This window comes from Anopheles funestus, chromosome 2RL (genome assembly GCF_943734845.2).
Source record: "Anopheles funestus chromosome 2RL, idAnoFuneDA-416_04, whole genome shotgun sequence".
NCBI classification, from domain to species: Eukaryota; Metazoa; Arthropoda; class Insecta; order Diptera; family Culicidae; genus Anopheles; species Anopheles funestus.
Genome location: NC_064598.1, coordinates 76,104,630 through 76,130,029, shown reverse-complemented (window position 1 = coordinate 76,130,029; position 25,400 = coordinate 76,104,630). Strand labels below are relative to the sequence as shown.

At 41.7% G+C, this 25,400-nt stretch overlaps 3 protein-coding genes across 7 annotated transcripts; all 3 read right to left on the bottom strand.

Moving 5' to 3' along the window:
• Positions 1 to 352: 352 nt before the first annotated feature.
• On the bottom strand, positions 353 to 2,120 carry LOC125763959 (trans-1,2-dihydrobenzene-1,2-diol dehydrogenase-like). Its single transcript, XM_049427703.1, has 3 exons — positions 1,599 to 2,120; positions 796 to 1,334; positions 353 to 717 (listed from the first exon to the last, which is right to left on the bottom strand). The coding sequence occupies exons 1-3, from the start codon at positions 1,801 to 1,803 to the stop codon at positions 448 to 450; spliced, it is 1,014 nt and encodes a 337-aa protein (XP_049283660.1). The 5' UTR covers positions 1,804 to 2,120; the 3' UTR covers positions 353 to 447.
• Positions 2,121 to 3,239: 1,119 nt separating this feature from the next.
• On the bottom strand, positions 3,240 to 20,005 carry LOC125763904 (uncharacterized). 5 transcript variants are annotated; one of them, XM_049427606.1, is made up of 5 exons: positions 19,261 to 20,005; positions 19,158 to 19,202; positions 7,926 to 8,529; positions 6,794 to 7,840; positions 3,240 to 6,724 (listed from the first exon to the last, which is right to left on the bottom strand). In XM_049427606.1, exons 3-5 carry the CDS (start codon positions 7,991 to 7,993, stop codon positions 4,297 to 4,299), a joined length of 3,543 nt encoding a protein of 1,180 aa, XP_049283563.1. In that variant the 5' UTR covers positions 7,994 to 8,529; positions 19,158 to 19,202; positions 19,261 to 20,005; the 3' UTR covers positions 3,240 to 4,296. The 5 variants fall into 5 exon arrangements, with proteins under 5 accessions (XP_049283563.1, XP_049283565.1, XP_049283564.1 ...); XM_049427608.1 differs by having other exon boundaries at positions 19,265 to 20,005; XM_049427607.1 differs by lacking the exon at positions 19,261 to 20,005 and having other exon boundaries at positions 19,158 to 19,216.
• A 294-nt stretch (positions 20,006 to 20,299) lies between these two features.
• On the bottom strand, positions 20,300 to 22,809 carry LOC125763981 (class E basic helix-loop-helix protein 23). The gene is made up of 4 exons (XM_049427730.1): positions 21,789 to 22,809; positions 21,217 to 21,445; positions 20,888 to 21,148; positions 20,300 to 20,820 (listed from the first exon to the last, which is right to left on the bottom strand). Exons 2-4 carry the CDS (start codon positions 21,432 to 21,434, stop codon positions 20,616 to 20,618), a joined length of 684 nt encoding a protein of 227 aa, XP_049283687.1. The 5' UTR covers positions 21,435 to 21,445; positions 21,789 to 22,809; the 3' UTR covers positions 20,300 to 20,615.
• Positions 22,810 to 25,400: the final 2,591 nt, after the last annotated feature.

Genomic DNA, 25,400 nt, shown 5'->3' with positions numbered 1-25,400 from the left:
GTATTATTGTTGCCATTTCTTGAATTGCTTATGTTTGATCCCTCTTCAAGATACCTCTTGGACAACTTCATGGTCGGGCATGGGGAAAAACAATTTTGGATAGGTCTTTTTGGACTAAAGAATATGTCCATCATATGTCTAAAAGCTCTCGACGATTCGATTTAGAATCTTCAGCACTGTGTCTGAAGATGTCTCAGTATTGGAAGCTGGTGTTCACATTGTGATGTCCTCCATAGAGTCGATGTAACGACACTTCAGACACATTTCTTAGCGCAGTACCATAATATTGTGTTTAATATTTCGGTTTCATTAAAACATTTTCCGGGATTTATCACGTTGCGAAAAAAAAGTATTAAAGATTTGTACTTAAATGTATTTGGCCAATATTCTCACAAAATAAGGATAATTATTTTACAACAAAAAAGTACTTTCTTTGGTGACCACCGACTAACTTTTGAAGATGTAATCTTCCGGCATTTCGACTCCGATCTGCTTCCGGATCGCATCCTGCACACCGGCAATGGCCAGACTGTCGTTGTGGGATACGGACGGTGACTCAAGCTCTCCAGCCACGATGCGACGACGCGTTTCCTCTGCCTCGTACCGTAGTCCAACGCTGTTCAGTAGTATGCATTCCACTTTTGACGCTGGCAGTGGGTAGGAGCGCACCGTACCATCAATATCGGTTAGCTCAATAGGACACCAGAAATCGTGGAGCTTCGCGATTAAAAAAGCGAAAAGCAGAAAAAAAACTAACTATAAATAATTTTCGTATATTTATGTGTTAATACGCACCGTTATTGATCCCTTCGTTCCAATGATGACGGCCGTGTTGGGCAGCTTGTCTATGGCACTGGTTTTAATGTTGGCCACACCGCCACCGGGAAAGTGCAATGTCGCGGTAATACCAACATCCACACCTTCATCGTTCAGCTGTCCAGCCGCTTCGATGCGTACCGGTTCCGACTGGAATGCCCACATTGACACCTGTATGGTGTAAACACCCAGATCCAGCACGGTACCACCGCCGAGACTCTTCATCCGGACGCGTTCGACGTGCGTGAGGGGAAGTCCGAACTGTACCTCCACCCGTTCGATCCGTCCCAGATCACCCCGGGCGATACGATCCCGTAGATGAATGTAGCTCGGGAAAAACCGTGACCATATCGCTTCCATACAGAATAGACCACGTTCGCGGGCAAAGTCGAGCAGGGCCCGGGCCTGGCCGCGATTCACACACAAAGGCTTCTCACAAAGGACATGCTTGCCGGCTTCCAACATCATACGGCTGACCTCGTAGTGCGCATTGTTGACCGTACCGACGTACACGACGTCTTGAAATGGGGGGGAGCAAACAAAACGGCAAATGATTAATATTCCCCCACGTGAGATCGCAAAATGGCGCGAGCGCGAGGGCGCTGCTGAGCAATAGTGAGTGCGGAGTGAGTAAAGCGTGAGCGATGAGCGTACCGTTTGCTCACTTCGCTCGGTGAGGAAAGGCGCAGCATCATCGCTCACCCCACGGTGGCGGGATATTTTCGATCTATTTTCGATCGCGTACACAAAAACCGTATCGAACAGCCTTATTTTCCACTTACCCACTTCCGAATCCTTTGCGATCGCTTCGTATCCTTCGTAGTATCGCGCTATACCATGCAGTTCGGCGAACTTTCGTGCATTTTCTAGCCCGCGGGCACCGACCGCAACAAGCTGATGGTCCGTCGCAGGCAATGTGGACACGGCACAGGCAAAATCATGCGATATCGTACCCGCACTAACAATCGCCCAGCGTAATGGTGCCATTTTCGTTTTTTTCTTTGCACAGATATTTTATGGCAATATTTTCTCCGCTTACACCGGGTGCGCTCAAACGCTTCAAAGACAAACTTTCACTTTCGCTTCCGACGAAGATACACACTCTGGCACGAAATGGTGCTGATACACGCGTGTTGGCTTCTCGTACGTTTACTACTTGACGCTAATGCACACGTCCACTCTCGTGTTTCGTTCGGCAGATAATGCCGCGCAATTGAACGATCCCTTTCGGTTTGTATGGTCGGAAGGTACACCACTGCAAACCCTTTTAAATGTGGCTATTGTTCGGACGCTCTTTTTATCGTACCCCGTCTGTACAGGCGCTGGTGTTCGTGAGATTCACTTGTTACCAATGTTTCCCTTCCGTTGTTTACCACGAGCAACGATGAGATCCGCTTTTCCGCGAGCTTGTGACGGCTAATGAGCGATACCAAGGATACTCTTAGTGTGCAAAAAACTGCCCAGCTACTGACAATGGGACACAGATCCCGGTTAGAAAGAAAAGAACTAAAAACACGCACAAAAACTTGCATCCGGTGTGTGCCTGTTGTGAAGGAGAAGCATTTGCAAAATTATCTTATCGGCCACTATCTTGCTCGCCCACTGATTGGGTGCGATGATGTAATTTATTGTATGATAATACATTTTCATTTATCCCAAAGTATTTCGTCATTTTTGGGGTTGCAAGCGGCTAGAAACCGGTTCGAACTTATCAAGGAACAAATGAAAAAAAAAAGTTCAACCGCCCATGTACATGGATGTGCACGCATTGATTTCATCGGGTTTTTGATAATTCAGTTTAGCGTCACATTTAGCGTCATGTTTTGTTTGGGCCTTCTGGCGGATTGTTTCTTGTCTTGTTCCATTATGAATATCACGCGATCTCTGAATGATCATCGCTTGAGAACTTGGCAGTACTCGTCCGAATAGAAATATTCGCTAACAAGGTGAAATATTGTTGAATATAGTTTCATTAAATATAAGTGAATATTATAGTGAACTTGAAGAAGCAATGGAGAACTAAAGGATCCTGAACCGCAGTTGAGTTTCGAAGTTATTCCTGATAGTCAAATTTATGATAAAAGTATGCTAGTACTCGTGAACATTTTCTAGAACAGGGGTGACACACTTATCTCCGAAAAGTGCAGATAGTAAAAAGAATTCTTTAGCCCCCCAATACCCAAAATATTTGTTTAGAAAAAAAATTGCTTAATACGTCTTATAGTATCACAGTTAGCATATACTTATTAATTATCCAAAACTGTAACGGTTGTACTGTTACTAATATGTCTTTCCAAAATTAAGACCGTGAAGTTCTCGTCAATGTTCTTCCAAACATAATAGTTAGGTAAGCCTTTTTAAGAGATTTTCTTTTTCTTTCATACTTTTGTTTGCATGGGTGTTTGTCCTTTTGATGTAGCATGTTTTAAAAAGATTTTCTTGCTAATTTTTTATTTTATAAGTTTTGTTGTAGATATTATCTTTCGTTACGTCGCTTCTCCATTTATTCCCACAGTACCCTTCCCTTCTTCTTCGTGCTAGTTTCTTTTCACATCTTATGTGTTTTTAAAGCCATATGAAAAGAAAACCTGATGCTACGAGAAGGCGAGATGGATGGTCGGAGTTTAGTCATTTGTTCCATGCGAATTTTGCTTGCAGTTGTTGGGGGTATGTGTTTGTTTTTGCATTATTCGTTTATATTTTTTGGAATCCATACCATTAGTATAACGTTTTTTTTACCTATTAATTACAATTTCCGAACGTCCTAAATGAATGTTCATGCGGTACATAGTACGCTACGTATTTACATAACACATACACAGCATTCTACTTACTCGTACAGTTCAACGCATTGTTTGCTAAATTCATAATTCAGGGATGTTCTGTTCAACCGTTCTCGTTTGCATTGAACGCTACAGTAGTGCTTCTAATTAAGTTAATCCTTGTCATTTGCAACTAAAGTTATTCTCCTTCAGTAATCTATTAAGTGTTCAATTTGTCGTATCGTTGAAGTGCAACGTGATCATCGTATCGGGTACGAACAATTCTAACAATGCTGAGGTTTGTTCTTTGGAAATACGGAAACTCGTATAACTGAACTATAGAGTAATACGTATAAAAAAGCAATAAAAAAAGGATACTCGTGGATATGATGATTCCAGAGATTAAAATAACTGTTACAAAAACATATAGGTAACGAAACGAATAAAACTTAACCATTACCAACAGAGCATCTCGCTTCATAAAACCAAAAAACATATTCGGTCGCTATAACTTTCTGTCTCTGATTTTGGCCTGCTCTGCCTTTGTGCTGTATGAACAGAACAGAAATGTAGGCTAATTCAAAAAAATTAACACAGCTTACGAACAAACCTTACCCTTCAGTCCGCGATGTGGAATCGTTTAATATCGGCAGGTTTATGCATTTTTATTTTGCCTTTTGTTTCAACCCACGCACGTTCCTCGCACGTTCTTATCTGTTCAATGTGACACGGCGGTTTCAACGATACTGTTTTTGATAATTTCACACAAATTTTCACTTGGTTCCAGCGTCGCCACCGATGGTGAGCTTACAGTAGCCGCAACCAAACCGGATGAGGTCGATACAACAGGCACACGTTCTCCCGCTAACATTGCATCGCACGGGTACGAAGAAACGGAACTGACCGTACCGGATCCATTGTGTAATATTTTCCTAACCGATCCATCGGAATCTTCTCCGACGGTGGAAAATCGAACCCTCTTCTGTTGTTGCTGATAGTGTTGCGCGTCGCGACCATTGGCAATGGCACCGTTCGTATGCGATCGCATACCGGCCGGATTTTCCATCCGCTTTGGAAAATCGTTCTCATAATTCCTCGTACTTGAAGGCTGCAGCGATCGCATTATTTGATCCACGGACACAACTTCATCGTCTTCTTCATGGTAAGACACATCGACACTTGCCGGTTCTACTGGAGGGTGTTGAAAATCTCGCAATTCATCATCCTCCTCAGCTGCGATGGACCGTCGTACGATGCTGACAGTTTTGCGGCTATTTTCCAGCAAATCATTAATGGCTTCCAGCCGCTCCGTGTTATCGGCCTGCGGTGTTGTCAGATCGATGAAACTGCTCACTTGGGTGTGGCGCTCCGTGTTATCGGCCTGCGGTGTTGTCAGATCGATGAAACTGCTCACTTGGGTGTTTATGTGTGGTCGTAAGCTTCCTGCATTATCGATCACAACTATCGCATCTTCACCATCATCGTCATCGTCATCATCAATGACCACGCTTACGTCTCTAGGCATGTCGTCCGATTCCACAATCGTTACTTCACCGGTCGTTTCATTCGAGCTGGAGGATGTGTCACTAATGACAGTCACGTTGAGATCACAGTTTTCTGAAGTGGCGACACTGAGTGACGATTGCATCGTCGCATTCTGTCCGGTGCGGGAGAAATTCGATCCAGAGGACGTGTCGAGCGATACTGTAGCCGACGGTATGTCACTACTAACGCTTTGTTGAGGCACTTTCGGCACACTGGACACCGGATCGTTGGCACAGTCTGGTCTCTTTTCCGGAAAACAGGCCACGTTGCCTGGAGTTTGGTGTTCATGGTGATTTCCGTACTGAACACTCTGCAACGGCCGATCATGCCCCGTCGTAAGCATATGCTGGTGTGCTGCAGTAGAGCTGCTGTCATTGGACACATGTAAGGGCAACATTGAGTCCTGCCGATAAAGATCTACGTTAGACGTTGTACTTGTTCCTTCATTCCCGTAGCTAGGATAGTTCGCTCTATAATACATATCAGCGTGCAGCGATAAAGGCGGTTCGGTGCCGCTGCAAGAAGGTCGCTGATGCATTGGAATTCCTACGGCATTCCTGCTCTCTCCTTCCGATCCTTCCTCAAGTCCTGCATAATAATCTCGGAAAGCATAATGTAGATCGAGTGAATCCGATGATGCGGACGATAAACCGGCACCACCGATCAGATGCGGGGCAGGCGAGTTTGCGGCAAGCAGATAATTCTGATGGGAAGAATCTGTGCCGTGATGATTAAGATACGGGGAAGCTTGATGTGACAGATGATGAGGATGCTGCAGATGGCCGGCCATGTTATGATGCAAACCATTCTGCTGCAGCCCAACCGGTGGCTGGTGGTGTGTAAGATGATTATGCGCATGATGGTGATGCATTCCCGCCACTGGATGCATTGCGCTGATCCCATCAGCCATTGCGTTGCCAGCGGACGAAGGACCAGGATGAACACTCGCACCGTATGCGACCATACTCGGTGGTAATCGTACTGGACCATTGGACCAATTTTTTTCATTACCTATCACATAACTGCTATCGTTCGTATCACTTGCGCCAGCGTGCGTATTACCCGTACGGGACAGTAGCGCTCCATTACCGGCACTGCTCCCTGTCTCCATCGCTTTCCTATTGTCTCCCTCCATTTGCAGCTTCATGATGGTATGCAAAAAGTGGGTCCGAACGCGGCCCGGATTAAACTCAACGCGTCCCGCCGTATTAGCACAGCCCTCGAGTGTACAGCCGCACGGGAAATTGGGCCGATCGACCTGACACTTGATGCCCGCCAAGCTGCAGGCACATCGGTTAGGATCGCAAAAACCACGACACGTGCAACCGCACACTTCGCGCGATGTTCGAATCTCACGACAATCGTCCTTTTCCGTTGGATCGATCTTGCGCACACCGGCCGCTTTCAGCAGTGCTCTCCGTTGCCGCGTGGACACTGGTTGCAAAAACCCGTACGATTCACTTTCCGCTTCGGAACCGCTCTCGCTCGGTTCTTCTTCGCTGCTCGTGTCTTCACTGGATGAACTGCGGGGGTTCAGCTCCTGATTCTGCTGCCGGTGTACCTTTCGCTGTTCGGCGGAATGCTCCGAAAGTGTTAATCGTCTATGGGGGGAGAAAATAAATGAATGAGATAAATATCAACGAAATTCCAATTAAACACAATTCTCTTACCTAGTATGAACGTGCTGAAACTCCATCCCCAGCGTACATCCACCTTGCGACGGAACACAGCCAAACCCTTGAATGCGAGGAAAATAATACACCGTCACTCCTTCAAAGGTGATACCCTTTTTGGGCCTTTTCTGACTGCTCACTCCATCCTCCTTTTGATGCTGCACGGACATATTATCGTCCAGTGGTTCCGAGCGTCGCTTTAAGCTGCTCTTGATTGGTGGTTGCTGTAGGGGACTGTTACTACTACTGTGGTGAGTGCTGCTACTGGTACTAGTGCCACACGGGGCAACATTTCGCGACGGTTCCAAACCCAATCCAGAATCGGAACCATCACTAGCTTCTTCCTCTTCTTCTCCTTCATTAGCTTGCTGCATTTGTTCGGTTGTTGTCTCAATCGGTATGGGATGCTGTTCTATGCTTTCCGGCACGGCATCAACATCATCAACATATTCTGCCGATTCGATTATTATTCGTTTTACCACAATTTCCCCTTCTTTTTCGCCAGGATCTTCGTCCAGTGTTAGCGACGAATGCCGTACATCCTTCTCGATTAAAACACTGGAATCCAACTGGCTGCAGGAGATCGATTGTGTACTGTCACTCTGTACAATAATGATATCATCAGCATTATTCGGGCTGGTAGAGGACACATCTGCATCTATCGCTTCAGCTTCCGCTGCATCAACCAAGTCGATGTGCACGTTACCAATAGGTTTTTCATCATCTTCTAGCATTACTGTTTCATCGTCCTTCCCTGCGACATCCTCATCGTCGTCAGTTTCAATTTCATCTTGGTGCTCTTTGGGCTTCAGTGTAGTCACGTCGACTAGAATTATCTTGTCAGACGAGATCCCGTCGTCGTCCTCACTCCCAACACTTGCACTGGACACGTTTATCTCCGTGCCAGAACAATCGTCCAAAGCGAGCGGATCGTTGAGCGGATCGCTATCATCCAGTATCAGATCCTCGCTTTCAATCATCGTTTCATCAATCCTTGGATTATCGTTTGGACCCATTGTGGTTGTGGCGGTTGGTGTTGTTAACCTAAAATAAGCAGTGTAATGGCATAGTTAGCTAAAGTAAGCTTCTTTATTGTGATTTCTCTAGATTATCACGCAAAAAAACTCACCCGAATATGTTTGAACTGTTAGCATTTCTTTGCAAATAGGTAAGCAAATCTTTTAACGGTTTCAGCATGCTGCAGTGCGTTCTCCTGTGCTTCTAACGCCGGGGAACTTATAGTTCGATAGACCCCCAGTGGATACTCTATTGCAGGAGACAGATGTGTCGGAACTATAGCAGGCAACAGTACATCGGCAACTTGAGTAATAGTTCTCATTCGTGATGAGCAGTTGTGGATGCAATGCACAATTCTTTCGATTCGATCGCGATCGGAAACGGTGACGTAAACGAATGTAACTTAGTTCTTGAGGTAAAATGATAAAATAACTTAAAGAAGATTGCTTGCAGCTTGTAGCGGGAAGCATTGTTATGACATGCTCCCTACTATATAATAACACATTCGCACACAAAGCACACACTCTTCTCCTTTTCTCCGGCAGTTGCAAACGTAAGTAGTTCAATTTATGCAATATTCACTATAATCGCGGTATACCGAAAATTGTTTCTTTCCTACAGCTTCAAACTCAACTGATCACTAAGACGAACTGGCTGGAAACGTTTAGCAAACCACACTGTTCCGTAAATGTTTTTGGTAGTTTATTTTACAGTATCTGTAAATAAAAACAAAGTATATAAATGTAATAAAACGTTACAATGGTAGATACGGAATAGAGTTTTAAATAAAATTCCTAAAGTAGCAATACTTTAATCGTAACAAATTGTACATCCTCTTTCAGCAGTTGGTCAAAAGTTGTAATGCACACACGTTAAAAGTGAAGCTCCTTCAGTCAGATAGGCACCCACAGCTATCTATCTTTCCATTTTCTCACTTTCACTATATCTTCAACGTCTTCGTACGCCAGGGCGGCATCGCCATCGCCGTCTTCTTCGTTGAGCTGGCATTTCTCCCAGGCCTTATCATCTGACGCTATGGTATATGTTGATGGTGATGTATGCTTTACCTTCCCATATAATGTGCCATGGTTTGCGCACTGATGCAAAAACTTATTCAATCAAGGGGCCGCATGAAAGAATTCCTATTATTTATTAACAATATTCTTTCACCGGTAGCATTATTCAACGTATCCCATATTCTTGGTATAATTATTAAGTTGTTGAATATTTAGTCTTTTCTGATACGAGTGGTTCCCAATCCAGAGGGTAGAATCGATTCCAATGCGAAATGTGATAGGCTGGATGGATTCTTAGTTCAACACTATGTGGGACCGCCCAAGAGCAAAGAAGTAAATGAGACACTAAAAGCTTTACGTCCACTAACCTACCAACCATCCTTGAATAATACAACTTTACCACACAACAATCGCCATAAAAATAATATCAATTCACAAGAACTCTCCCTCAGAATCGACCGGATACTAAAGCTCACACAGTACACTATCTAACTTCCATTAGTATAAGAGTAGCGTAATTAAAGCTTTTCAAAGTACATAAAAGGCTGCGATCCTTTGCGAAGGAAGTTAAGCGTTCCCCCAACCAACAATCGTTGCTAAAAGGATGTGCGATTGGGGCTCCCGCTGCTATCAATCTCCCGGTTGGGTTGGGACGCTCGATCGATCATACCCGATTTAGCAACTATTTAGACGACAAACCTATCTCATCGATCGGCTATTCGTTAAGGAACAAAAACTCAAGGTCAGGTCAGGGCTCACCCACCCAAATATCGATGATCGATAGCCAGTGTATGACGGAGTGCCGACTAACTTTCGTACCGTGCTGTACGGGTTGTGATTTTTACTGCCTCGCGCGACCTACTCGTATTGGGCGGCGTTGAGGACGTCGCGTTCCGCGGTGTGTCGTGTCGTCTGCAGTGCTGGTTGCTGCTGGTTGCTGCTGTTGCTGCTCACTGGCTGATGCTGTTTCTGGCCCGATGTGCGGTACAACTACTACTGAATCACAAACGCAGAGTACACACAGCCGTCCGTGGCTTACTTCGTGAAAAAGAAAAGAAACAAGAGAGCCGAAACGGATCCCTCCCCCTCGTGGCATCCCAACGCACCGCGCGCCCACAACACACCCCGGGGCCGAACAGATTGGCCTAGATGTGGAGACTTAAGCTCCATCGGTGGCTCTCTCGCTCTCGTATCGTGCTCTCGGTATTTTTCAATTTCGCTCGCAACATTAAAAGTGCTCCCCAATTTCTCGGTATATCTCACAAACACGCACACATCAGCACAAAAGCAGTTCGCATTTTTTTTTTATGACGGTGATGAAATATGCCGTGTGCCGATCTGGTGCTGCTTATACCCTTGGCTTGCAAGTGCTTACATTTTCCCCTGGGGGGATAGGTTTCATTGTATCGATTTGCTCTTCGGTTGGGGCCAGAGATTTGGCCGGTGAGAAGATGATGCTGGATCGCTCTTACCTATACGCCACACGGTACGAAAGTGGCAATGGGAACCGACAATACCGTAGAGTGGTTCGATGGTAGAGATCCCACGTCGTAATCGCATTGTGGCGGTTAGGTGGATCGACGGGTGTGTAAAAGCAAAGACATCCTTCACTAATCAAATGTGATGTTGCGAGTGAGAGAGCATACCCGTGTGATGATGACTCCTCACTTCGGATGATGACGATGATATCCTTTTGCCATTACGCAAGCAGCACACGAACGAACACATACGCATACGGCAGAGCATAGTGGACCGTCGAGGGTTCGCAAGTGAGAGAGCGAGTGTACGATGGAACCGTGGCACAGTGCCCGTAAAGTAAACCGCAACATGCTATCTATTGAAGCCATAGCTAACTTTGGCAGATCATGTACCATCTTGTCTGTCCCGTCGTCGTGCCTTGGCTAGGGTGATGGTATTCTTGCAGCAAATGCTTCGTTTTCTATGGAATTGATCCTGAGGTTAACCCGAGCGGAGTAGCTAACTTTTTATAGTGGTAATGAATTTTTCAGTGCTAAAAGTGTAACATATAAAATAATCTTTAAAACAATATAGATCAAACAAACAAAATAGGTTTTCAGCTAGGATAACTTAAGTTGAGATTCACCAAAAGTTGTTTAAAGTAGAAAAACAAATCGATTAAATAAAATATTGAAAGTAGACAGATTTGCACAACCGACGTTTCAGGATGGCGGAACACGAAAGTTAATAATATACTTTAAATCTTATTAACGCTTCAACCACTTTCAGCACAACTTAAAAAAAGCACATTACTTTGATATAGACATAGATATAAATATCCGTCAAACAATCCACTAAGTTTGGGCGGTTGGTTTAACCATAATTATGGTAAAATATATAACAAGAACTTAATAAACTAATTGTAAGATACCATAATGACAACTACAATAAAGAAGGACATATTAATTTAATAAATTAATCAAATTATTATTTGAATTGAATTTGAATTTGAATAGTGAATATAGCGCTTTTTTGAGCATTTTAGTTTTGTGAAACTTGTATGTTGCCTGTATTTGAAATAACATATTCCAAATTTTCATTTCGTAAACGTCAACGTTCGTAAACGTTGATAATGATAATGAATAAAAAAAAACGAACATAACCCTATTAACAACACCATTCCTAATGAGCAAAAACAGAAACATAGTAGAGCTCCCCTTGAAAAATCTTCGTTTACTGATGCTGCGTGTTGTTCGCTCGATCCTTCACGAAACACATCTGCTAAACGTTTCAAAAACATAGCTCTGGTATTGGTGCCTTGTTCTTCCCCATTCTCTCACAAACTCTTTCAAATACAATTTCCAACACAAGCGTGTATTCGCGTACGATCAGAATAGTGCATTGATGAAATTGTACCCCATGTTATAACCCTCGGGGGAGGTATTTTTTCTTGCACTACACCGCCTTTTTTTATTCATTATTTTGTTTTCTGTTTTACATGCAACAGGCAGCAATATTACTTTTTCGTTACAGCTTTTCAGAGACGGGAGAATGTTTGTGACGCACCGTGTTTGCCAGGTGTAGCGCGAACGATCTTCGGGCTTTTTTTGGTCTAGGTTTCGCGACTTGCATTTGAGAAAGCGTCGGCAGTAATGGGGAGGTCGTGCATTCTTCTAACGGTAACCAGATCGGAGGGAGGCTAGTACCTTGAGGGAAAATGAAGGAAAACAAGCACCGGATGACGGATGCCGGGAAACGAGTGGGAAAGAGAAAATAAAATAATCGGCAGCATTCTCCATTGGTAGTGTTTCGAGTGAGAAAAGCGGTATCGAAGGGCTTTTTCGAGGGAAGAGAGAAAATAGAGAGAAAAAGAAAGCTAATACCGATATGGAATAGTGGTGAAACGTGGCTGCTGGAAGCAAACCCTTGTACGATCAATGGATAAACATTCAATCTTTCAAGACACTTCAATGTTAAATGGAGAAGAAAGTAATTGAAAAATAAATATGTAAGAGACAAAACTGGAAATATATAAAAGAAAATATTCAGAAACCTTCGCATTACAAATGCTCTCGACTTCCATTCCTTCAGCACAGTGCTGGTAATTAACGTAAATCGAAAAAGAAACAAACCAAACAAAATGAAATCATTTCTCTCTTCTACATCCATTTTTCCACGCCATTATTAAATGATGGCCAGGCGAGGTATTGCTGCGAAAGCTTCCAGTTCAGCAAGCTTCGTCGGAAAGCTTTGCCGTTCTTTAGTAAGAAAAAAGCACAATAAACGGGTTTGGAACATGTTTTCCATGGTAACGAACGTTTCCCTGCACAAAGAGGAAGGGAAAGGGAAACGGAAACTGTAGGTTTTTGCGAAATAAGGGTTTTGCAGTAGATCTTAACTTTATCGCACTGAAACACTACACCCATGTGTAGCGTCGTGATGCTAGTGACTCCCTAGAGACGGTGCTTTAGCTGAGCATGTGGAGTATGATGTGGGAAGCTATCGGTAGTAATGAGACGAGCTTGGATAAAATGAAAACTAATATTAAAGAAACGGTAGAAACATTCATGTAACCTACGAGTTTACATGGGCGCAGCGCGCCTACACGTTACTACTCTTTCCAAGAATTTTTGAATTTGTATCGTGACATTAGTTAAAACTTGAATTTACTAATTCGGTTGAAGCATATTTCATGCATGACGCGCACAATTGTTCCATTTTTTTAAACGGAAAGTACTATGTCTGTTAATATAAAATGAAATAGTTTTTTTCCGACTGATTTAGAGATATTCCTCTTAAATTGATAATTTAAGATTTATATTATAATTATGAATATTATGACTATTAGTTATTGTGATGTTTAAAAAAAACAAATATTTCAATTAAATGCAATAATTGTTTAATTAACTCGTCGCTAAGGCGTATGCTGAGTGCCTGAGTTTAAATTAAGTTTATTTAAGCATATTGAATAAATTGAGGGAAAGTATCGAAACTGTTTTCTTTTCTCCTGTAAGTTGACATACTTCACTCAAAGAATTACAATACTCTTCTTCATTCTGATATGTTAATGAATCAGAAATTAAAAACTGAAAATAAAAATAGTTTTTTATATTTTATTTAATCATAACCCGTATTTAAGTTTATTGGAATTCGAGTTGAGAAATGAACCTTGGCATTTGGTTTGGGAAACAAATTTTATGGTTGTGTGATCGAAGAACAGTTAATAAATCCTTTCACCCGCCACAGCTTGATGAAACGAGTTTCAAAAGGTCGATCGTACAGAGGAGAAAGGAAACGGTATAGCAACAGTTTGTGAATAACAAACTCATAAATCGTCGATCTGCAAGTAACTGAGGAAGATGGTAAATTAATCTCTGTTTCTAGTTCACAATTCCACTGCACAATATTGCAACGTGTATTAAACGTGTTAACTTACAGACTCAGACCTATTAAACGTCTGTTTCTGTTCTACACCTATTTCAACATCTCATCCTCTCGACGCACTCCCCCTCCCCGCTTTGACATGTACATTCTATTTTTGCACCTATAATGTCCTTTCTGCTCACTACACATGAGTTTGCTTCGGAGCTGGTGCGTGTGACATACGGTTTGGTCCAACAACGAAACCTCCAAGGGCTAGAAATTAAAACAAGCCAACAAAGCTTCTAATGGAGATCGTTCCATTGTGGACGATGACTCGACTTGAAAGGTCTGTGGGAGAATCGTTTTTTTTTACCTCTCTTGACATGTCACAAAATCCTGTCACACCATCGCCTTTTGGGCTCAGACTTTTTTTTCCCCCCGATGGAGCCGCACGGTCAATCATGTCAGGTGCCGAATGCAGCAACAGCGTAAGCGCTATTAAGGGAACGGTGGGCACATGCACGCACACCACCACACCTGCGTATGCTGTACTGCGTGCGATAGGTTTCCATGGCTGCTAGGATTGACTGTTGGAGCACACGATGAGAGGAGGGAGAGCGATACTCTCGCACACGCCTGCATGCAACAAGCGTCGGTGCGTTGATGTGAGTGCGCACGATGGACGATGACTGTGCGTGACAAAAACGATCGCAACAGTCGATGTGGAAGTTGTGGAACAACTGTTTTGCGTTAATGCTTAAATGAAATCACCTTTACTTACTACATAACATAACATAACATTTACTCATAAAAAATCTCTGATATTGGAAAAAGTTTCCGATTTGCTAAACTACGCTCGCACAAATGGCTACACTGTAGACTCAGCACATTTCGCGAGTGAAACAACCATGATAAAATCCATACAGCTCATGCATACGCTATCTAAACCAGTGGCGAACAATGCTTAATTATTAGCAACATCGTTTAAATTATTGAATTAATTTAAAAGAAAAACTATGTATCCTTCTAACGTTAATCGGTTCAAATCAATGTTTGGTTTTATCGCAATAAAAATTAAAACTTGAATACTCTTTCCGCAATGATTAAGTATTAGAAGTTTCTTGCCTCTATACAATTGATTTTCTTTTAAACATCTTGTGCATAAAATGTGTAATTGTGTGGAATGATCGTTTTAGATAAGCTTTAGAATTAAAACCATTGCAGCGATTATATCCGTAAGCAGATCAAAGTTATATGAGTCTGTTAACTTGCAAATCAAATATATTTCTCCAACAATCTTTATGTAAGCTTAATCGAAACGTCAAACATTGATATAAACAAAGCTTTTTTTTATCAAACGTTGCACTAAATGTGAATATTTTTGTTTAATGTACATTGAATTGACGACCACTGGTTTAGCTTCACGGTATGATCGTGTGCGAGAACATATACAGCTGCACTTTTCTCTCTCTCCCTCTGTTTTATTTGTTCAACGACGTCGATCGTAACCATAAATAACGTCTCTACGTAGAAAGAAGTGCTCTTACGCATCCGAAACTCACTGTAACCAAATTGTGTTAAGCACTGTGCTTGATGATTATCATTATTTTTTTCTTTTCCTTTTGCCCACTGCAATCAGTACTACCCGTATGGTTAGTAAATAGCCCACACAAGGCACCGAAATACCACAACAAAGCGTACGTGGATTTACAATAATCAGTGAAGCTCTCATACACTTCAAATCACGATAGACACGACACGGCGAAAGAGGTTAGTGAAATTCGCCAATCGCATTTTTCGTCTGTCTTTCCATCCATTTGTATTTTTTTATGGATTCCTGATCGGATCCCGCATATGCGCGGAAGTTTTAGCTGTTGGTAAAGCTATAAAGGAAAAAATGTGTAATCTTGGAATGTTTTTCCTTCCTTTCATGATGTCGTTCGCTTTTATCCTGACTCAGCGATGAGTCAGACGTGATCTGCCAGGGTAGCAATACTGCGTACGTAAGATGATCTTTGTTAAGTGCACTACTGCAAGACTATGACACCATTTTATTGAAACAGTGTGAATCAGTAAAAATAATTATATCTTGGGGGCGGCTCGGTGGTGCATGTGATAAACGGCGCCAGTCCACACGGCCGGACCGGGTTCAAATCCCATCCGGACCGTCCCCCCGTAGCAAGGACTGGCTATCCGGCTACGTGGTACAATAAGTCTAGTAAGCCAGAAATGGCCGGCGTGACCTTGTAAGGTCGTTAAGCCAAGAAGAAGAATTATATCTTGACCATTTTGTGTACAGGCTATCTAGCTTAATGTAAACAAATAAATCTAAACAATTTCTTTTTGGGCGACACGAAACATCAGTTTTTAAGGCAAATACAGTGCATTGACTAAAATCGCCCTCTAACGATGCCTATCACCTGCTCGATTTAGGAATTCGTGTACTCCAATTTCATTTCGTCTTTGTGACATATCTTGTCTTTTATTTCCTTTTTTCGGTCATTTTCGTAAACCCCACATGACTAACAAAAAAAAATTATATTATAACCATATTAAAATACAAGTTTTGCTATTCTCCTTATACAAAACATGTCTGTTATTGAAGCGTTGAAAGCAAAATAAATAGTATAATTAATTGTTTCAAATGGCAGCCCATCAATTACGTACTCTCATGGACAATCATCACAAATTTTTGATATATTTTGTTCTGTTTATGAATAAAGGTACTAAATCAACTACTTTTCCATGAGAAAAATTGCCACAAATTCAAAAAAAAGAAAACCAAAGTCAATCTCCTACGTCTAAAAATTGTAATACCATAAACCTTTAAAATTGCAACAATGAACTCGTATATATTTTTATAAAATGGCTTATACAAGGGAAGCAAAAGAATAAAAGGGATGATAGCCTGCATGATATCAGTGCATTACTTAGCTTATTTGGTCTTTATTCTACCATAAATCCGAAGAATAGTCCATTTATTTTCTTTCGCTAAGCGATACAAAAAACAACAACACATTCTATTTCTATGCAGGCTTGATGTCCTAAAATAAATAAATTAATCGTTTCAGAAAAACTAATGAAAAAAAGAGATAAATATATGTATGTTCGAAAGGAAAACGAACGACGTACAAACAACAGAAGTATTGGTTAACTTATACCACAGTTTATAAAACAGGACTTCTTAAACTTTGTTTCCTCTGTCAAGATGGCGTCCTGCTGCTATATGAACTATAGAAAGCTGAGGCACGATAAAAACCGAATGGCCTAAGAAAGAAATCAAGAAATAACACGACACCACCGATCGACTTTGGGGGTTATTAACAACAGCGATTTTTTTCTGGTATGCTTTTCCTTCTATCCACCCTCATCAGTGCGCATCGGCATCCATTAGCGTATTTTTCCATCAATGTTTTCCGCTTGGATCATTGGCACTTTTATAATTGGAGTACGTTTTTGCATTTCTTCTGCCTTTTTTTATTGTATTTTGGCTAAGAAACATGTTTGGTTCATGTTGCAGCAGTATGGCTTTTGGTATGCTTGGATCAATGCCAAACAAAACTGGTGAAGGGACAAACTAACATAAAGCAATCCCGGGGCTTAGTTTTAAGTTTAAGTATGACATAATAAAAATAAATATTCGGTTGTAACAACATACACCAGCATAAGCCTTCAATGAACCATGCAAATGAGTTTCTTGAGGAGTAAGTTTAAATAAAAGATGACAGAAAATCCAACATTCAGAACAAAACAATGATTCCACTCATGGTAACAAAATTCTAGCCGAAGTATATCCAACAAATCACTGGATTGCTTATTCTAAATGCAAGAAAAACTTAATTTTTATTAAACTTTGAATGTTAATTAAAATACGCCCCTCCTATTAGTTATAGTTCATGCTGCAAGGAGTGATTATTACCTCCCTTTTGTTCATGATTTGCATACATTCTTTAAACAACGGGCACTTCTGAACCGAAACAGAATTTTTTCCGGGAGGAAATCAATATGCTCCCAATGCAATGCTTTTATTGTGTGAATGGAAGAATTGAAGACATTATTCAATTTTTAAAACAGTTTCTATATAACCTTTTTCTTGGCTTTAACGACCTTACAGGTCACGCCGGCCATTTCTGGCTTACTTGACTTATTTTACCACATAGCCGGATAGTCAGTCCTTGCTATGGGGGAACGGTTCGGATAGGATTTGAACCCGGTCCTGCCGTGTAGACCGGCGCCGTTTATCACATACACCACTGGGCCGCTCCTATATATCCATAACGTTTTAAATTAATATGTTGACCTTCATAAGTACTATGACAATATTTTCAAGTGTGCAAGCAGCAATAAATTAGTATCAAAAATGTATCGATTATAAGTTTAAGATTCAAATCGTTTTACAATAAATGATTCAAGAACGAGAGCTTTCAACTTTGGCCGACAATGCTTCAAACCCCTAAAAAAATGAAATATTCTACAAAGGAATCAATATTGGTACAAGATTGAACAATCCCATGAAAGAAAATGGTAACAATGCTAAATAATCATTTCAATATTTCCGACGCTTACAAAAAAAGAAAGTAATATGATTGTAATATGATAAGCTCCAGTGTTTGAATCATTTGGAGCACAATTCAACGGCAAGCAAGAATGTTTGCTTTCCATTTTTATACAACAAAACAAGATCAAAAATCCACATTAATAAGGAACATTCATGCAATGAAGCATACGGTAGAATGAATTAGAACTATGAGCGGAACCATTCGGTCGATTCGTGTTGTTCCAGCTTTCTACAATCAAGAGAAGATCGACAAAACTATCGATAATTAAGATGCTATAAAAGTTGAAAGGATTTTCCTTCTTTTAAAATAAACTACTTCCACACTTTGATAGGGGCTTCCTCGTTGGAAAGCAACATTCAGAAATATATCGGTAAAATGTCACAAATATCAATAAATAAATTATTGTCGTAATGGATTTAACAACAAATCTCGAAAAGCATTACATATATCACCTCTTGAAAGGATGCGTGTGGATAGCATATATAGGTAGGTATCGTTGTGAAATGACCCAAATTTAATGCTATAATTAGGTGATGGACGCAGTAAAAAAGCTTTCCAACATAAAGTTTTAAATTCCCATAAGTTGATAATAGATCCTAGCCCTATCATATGGGTGTCATATTCTATTTCATGTTTAAAACCCCATAGTTATAAAATGGCTTAACGTGTGGTAATTCGCTTTCCACTGATATGATATTCCTCTGTATATAAATCAGCAACATCTGTAACTGATTACATCGAATATTCTAGCTTCTAGGTCATCGAAACTGACCCTGATCTTTAAGATTCCTATATGCTATTTCTGCTATTCAATTTTCATTCCCGAACAGTTTTGCCACAGGCTTGAAACATACCTTTATAGGCAAAAAGATATATTTAATGTTAAACTTAAATTGTCTAGATTGATAGTAATGAAGCCGTCCATACGTTACATGAGCTGCTACTTACATGGTTGATGATTCTACAGTATTTGTGAAGTGTTGCACCTGCAAACTAAAAAAGGTATATTAATCGAAATAATCTTTTCAGTTTGGAGTATATAAAAACTTACCTACAATAGTTCCGTTGCCAGCTGAGAGTTTACTAGACTTTCAGAATCTGTTGTGGGACGTAAAGCAAAACTTAATATGGTTCTTCGCCGCTTTTCTGATGATGATCTCCCCAATGAAATTAGTTTCTTAGGCTGTTTTGATTGTTCAATGTCTTCATACACTTTTAGCTAAAAATTTTAAACTTTCACTGCTGATTGTGTAGGTATCATAAATTTGCAAACGCAAGGTGGACACTATCTGCTGGAGCCGGAAGCTATCCCCTCAAACTTCTTCTCCATGCTACTCCTGTGTGCATTATTCCGCACCGTGCTTCCGCACTTCCGCTCAAGGAATGTTTGGATGTGGCACGTAACATTATGTCCCACAGTTACACCTGCCGGATTGCACTGCACCAATTCTTACACACCCGTTGTGTTAAATCGCACTGTGACGCATTATTCTCCCGCCCTGGAAGTTTTCTTCCTGCATCCGAATCGGAAGTCCTACGCACTTGGCGTAATTCACATTTTCCGACGCGGGCCAAACTACGGACGAATTTATGTTGGGAACGCACAATAGCCACACGGTACAGTAAGAGAGTCAGATCGTACAGAGCACCACCAAACGGCCTTCGTTTATTTGTGGACGAGATCGAGGCGGAAATGTTACAAGAGGGAAAAAAAAGATCAGAACCTCCGTATGAAAAACATCACCACCGCTGGTTTTATGGATATTTACTGAAAAACTCCGATTATCCGGGGTCCCGGATTGACGGATGGCACGAATTATGGAAACTCGCGATTTGACGTTGATGTGTAAGCTCCGAATGGTGTATGACGTATAGTTGAGTACTTGCATATTTGTTCGGCACGTGGTGAACACATGCAAATTTAAAACTTTTGAAATAACAGTTGCTAGACAACGTGGTTAATGAACACGTGAAATTATCGTTTGTTATTTAAATTGTAATCATATTATTGTATTACAAACCTGTTGGAAATATATTTGCAAACGGTTTAACTGCTTTCAAGGGGGTAACATTAAATATAAATCCCAGTGTTATCATTTTAATGCGTTTTATTTCTTGTTTCACAAATTCTTAAACTTAATTTGGCAACCATGCTATTGCTTCCCTAAATACCCTACAAGGTACGCGGCTCTAAAACACGATACATAGATAGTGATCAAAAAAACACATTATTCAGTTTCAAAATTAGAGTGACTAGAGAGTAGATGAAATATCTTAATCACACTACAGGCTTTGAAAATCTTAAACTAATAGTTTGCAAATCGTTACATTTGTAGCATTTCACACCACACACGACTAGACTGAGTTGGCGCACATTTGGCCTCTGGAAAGGGTTTTTCTTGTGTTTTAAGGATTTTGACTAGGAGCAGGAGGAGGCGGAGGTGGTGGCTGACTTGTCGTGCTGGTTGAAGAAGTACCGCCAACCTGCTGGAGGGTAAGATCCTGATGGGGAGCCTGCAGCAACTGCTGCAGCTTGAGGGCCGAAGGCATCGTGCGTAAATCCACTGTTGGGATACTGGCACCGGCAGCACTCTGTATGTACGCTAGCAGTCTGCAATGGAAAACATATCGAATGATAAGCAAATGAACGGTGCTCGTCAACGTGTGTGGTAGAGAACCTTCTGAGCTCGTCCAAGGCATTTGCCTGCATGAGAATGTAGTTCTTCGCCAGCAGCAATGTAGCAATCTTGGAAAGTTTGCGCACCGAAGGCGAATGTGCGTAGGGTATAACGCTGCGCAGTTCGTCCAGTGCATCATTAAGATCGTGCATTCTTCGGCGTTCCCGTGCGTTAATGTTCAGTCGAACCGATTTACCTTGCCGGTTCTTTTGCTTCCCAGAACTTCCTGGTGGTACGGATGCGTGATGATGAGGCGGTGGGCTAAAATGACTTCATTACGGTTAGAAGCCGGTCAGGACAGCGTGTATTTCGCATTAGCGTTCGCATACCTTTCAGAACTTCCCGAGGGACGATTTTCATCGGTGTGGGTAGAAGAAGATGCGTGCGGTTGGGCATAGAATCCACCGAGACCCACCGTACCGAGTGGAGTTCGGCGTCCTGGAACACTTTGCGGAGGACTCGGTGTAGGCTCGGGATGATGGCTATGAACACCGTGGGACGCCGGTGGGCCTAGATGAAAATTGAATGGATTGTGCGGAGGATCCATCGCTTGGAACTCTGTAAGAACAAAATATTGTTTATTGATTTACAAAGCAAACAAAATTAAATAGTCTTGAAGATAGCACCAAATGCAACACGTTTTCTTTTCAATTGACAGTTAACAGGATGACATTTTGAAAGCTTCGTGCAGTGGTTCAAAAAAGCAGGGCTAGATGGCGCTGTAAGTATACGTCCTTGAGCTTTGTTGCGATATCCTTTTCAGCAAGTGATGATGGTAAATACGGGTTAGGGTAAGTTAGGGAAAACGGGATGTGCAAATCATCACCCAACGAAGGCGTCAGAGCTAATTGAAAATAATTCCTCACTTGACGGGTTTCCTATTTATGCCAACACTGCTTACCTTCTCTTCAACGCTGACGAGTGTGTAATTCTCTAGCCGGATTCAAGCACAATTAGGATTGATGATGGTTATTTGAGATTCTGTGTGTTTTTTTGTTGTTGCGAAAATCGCCAACCGATACGAAAGGATACGCATCAGCAGACTGGTGGTTATTCACTGACTATTCAAACACATTCTACCCACAAATAGAGAGCACCACATTAAAGGGGCAACGTGCTAACCAACCACTAACAATAGTCCATGGAACGGACTGCGCGTCCTTTACCAAGCGTCTGGGACACTGGTAGTACTCCCAATTAAGTTCGAATATGATTGCACAAACAGACGCACGAAACCACCTTCAGTAACGTACGAAGAAAACCATCAACACCGAACACATCAAACTCCCGATGCGGCCATTATTCTGCGTACGACAAACGGAATCGGCACAACAAACACGGTGGAAATCTTCGCGAAGGACGACGACCACGCAACCGCCACACCAGCAACGGGGCGAGATGTGTTGATGATGATGATGATGCTGCGGTTTTGGGTTTTTGATGTGCGCTCTAATTCCAGCTGATGGCCGTTGATGGCGCTGCTATCCCTGTAGGGCATTTAAACGCGCACGGACACAAACACCGCACAAGGACGCTGTTTCGCACACACCATGGCAACCGGGACGAACCGAACGAGAGAAGAAATGCCTTCTGCACACCAATACCAATGTGCCGGCGTTTGCATCCCTTTGCGCAAAAGGGGGAGGAAGCACATGCACGGATAGAGCAAAGAGCCGGAAAAACTAATACTGGTAGCCCGGGTTTCGCCCGTTTAGTTGGCTCGAGTGGGTTGAAAAACGATCTACAAATCAATTAAATGTCTGTTTGTTGAAATTAATTAATCCTTTGCGCAAATAAGCGCGCGTTTGCCAAGCTTCAAGCACACCTTAGTAATGGCACTCTAAGGGGCTACTGAGATGAGATGAAAAGGGCTTTGTAGGTTTTTTTCTCCCTGCTGTCAGCGCTCAGTGGAACGGTTTTCCAACGGTAACGAGTCGAGTACTCAGGCACACTTACACGCACGTACACACGCACACACATACGTACCAAGATTCATTTATCGCACTTTGGATAAAATATTCAAATAAAGCAATGGTAACAAACACCAAAGGGTACCCGTAGTAGTTGTAGCGCTAGTGTGTCCCTCATGTAATATTTAACAGGAACTCAGCATCAACATGAACGAAAAACCGACCGGTAACCGCAACCTGTCGGAGGAACTTTTGCCAGTGGCCGTCTCAAGCAGCACCAGTTTGTTTTGTGGTCTCTGGCGAGTTTTGTGGGGTTTCCAACGGTTAGTTACTCGTTCATTCGTAATCAGTTGGATGGTTTTTTTTGTTTTTGTTTTGGGAGGCACATAACAAATGATCAATGCTTTTTTTTGTTCTTATTTTAAACGTTCGTCCGCGATAACGGTAAAACAAAAATGATTAACAAAATCAAAATTAAAAACAGTTTCCATATGTCTGTAACAACCACATCAAGCTCAGTAGGCTGAAGAGAAATTGGAGAAAAATACGCAAAGCACATTTGGACAGATGTTTAATGATTGAAGGGTGCAGTTTTTTTGTTGATACCCTCAAAAATGAATGCCCTCACCACACAAATGCTTCACTTTGATTTGGTTTCTTTTACGACCACACTGTACGTTGTTTTATTATTATTGAGTGCAATAGGAAAGAAATCGGTTTATAAATCATGTCTAAAAAAATACTTTTGGGTGTGTTTGACACCCCTGATGGAATTGAAGCGATTGCGTGAATTGATAAGTGCTTGTAAATTGTTTGTTATATCACGAATGGCTATATTATGTTGTAAACTATTTGTTTGCAGATGCAAAAAAAATAACATTTCTTCGTCTAGGTTGTTAAAGTATTTTTAATAGGTTTTTTTAGCTTAAACAACCCAAAAACAGCTTCTATTAATTATACAACACGAACCAACTTTTACAAATGTCGTTTTGTAGTAATAAAAATAATGCAACAAAATTATATTCATTTGCTTAAAAGGTTAGCAAAAACCTACATGTTCTTCGCTTAACACCTTCATGTTTCGTTTAATCAATCAAAAATCCATTATATATTTTTCGAATTTTAGTTTGACGCGTCATTCCCTACTAAAACTAACACCCTAACTAAAATTCTGCTTGCGTTCCGCATTGCAATTTTTAAGTAATTTCAATACAAACGAATAGTTTTCGAGGGTGGCGTTACATGCTCGAACTGCACGATAATGGTACGAAGCGCACGATGCAAAATGGTAAGAGTGAAACAGCAGCCGTGTGCCTGGAGTAGGGATGAACGAATGTGTGGCATCGTGTTCCCAACAAAAAAAAAAAGGATGCTTACACAGGGGTGCGTGTGCATATTATATACGCACCCTTCGGATGCAAAGCGCACATCTCGGTCCGACAAATCCATCGAACAGTTCAACCATACGGCAGACATACAATTAGCATTCAGCACCCCTTATAATGCTAACGTGGCAGTACGTGCGCGACGTTTGCCAAATAAATTCCACCCTACGGGAGGGTTAGTACACCCTTCGAGTGGTTAGACGTCAGTTCGCCCATTGGGAGCATGTATGGGGTATACAATGCAGAAAGAGAAATCCTGCACTAGAGAAGGAAGCATCCATCTTCTACCATTAGTTTCACTTACCCATTTGTGTTCTGTGCAGGCAGGATGCACAACTGTGATCGTGAAGGATGAGCGCGAGACAGCAAGCAGAAGCATAAAGTGTAAAGTTTTGCTACACACGCTTACGAAATTGAATTTTTATTCCATTCCATACCTTCGTTCGACGGTGTAGAGAGATTTTTTTTTTTTAAAAAGTTTATACTAAGAACTTTTCGATTACTTCAACTACTAGGGAAGAAGGCCATTGCTTTGTTGTTAGTGTCAGTTGATCAGCAAGGAGCTGTTTTTTTCTCCATGTGTAGTTGAGATGCTTGTACACTACCACTTCCTATTAGAAGAGTTTCTTTTTTCTCTCGTTCGGCAAACGAGAAACACATGCGACACAAGAACGATATGGTGGACGGCTTAACTTTACCAAAGAAAAGCTGATTTTCCGACCCATCATCTTGCAAAACGGGGATAGCAAAAGAGAGGAGACGCACAAGCAAAGCATAATCTCTTCATCGGGTCAGACACGATAGGGATTTGCTTTAAGCAGCATTACTCAACTCTATGCGAGCGTACACACACAACGCCCACGCCCTGGCCACGTCCACAAGTATCTTCGTAGAAAGCCGAAACAAACCCTCTATGCTTACTGCACTCTTAAGCAAAACAACGCTTTACCGAATGCTACCCCGAATGCAGCGTACGTGGTATTCTAATGCGGATCGCAGGTATAATTTCAGAATCCTCTTTCACTTCGCGAAGATCCCAGGTATAATTCCCGAACCCTCTTTCGCTTCGCGATTTGTGGACGCGTCCAGGACAGGACCCAATTTTTTTGAAATTTTGTATGACTTCGGCTTTTGTGGACGTCTTATGAGCCGTCGTGTGTACGCAGCCTATCAAAACTACACGACCGTGAAGGGTGGTTTCGGGAAAAGAACAGGCAA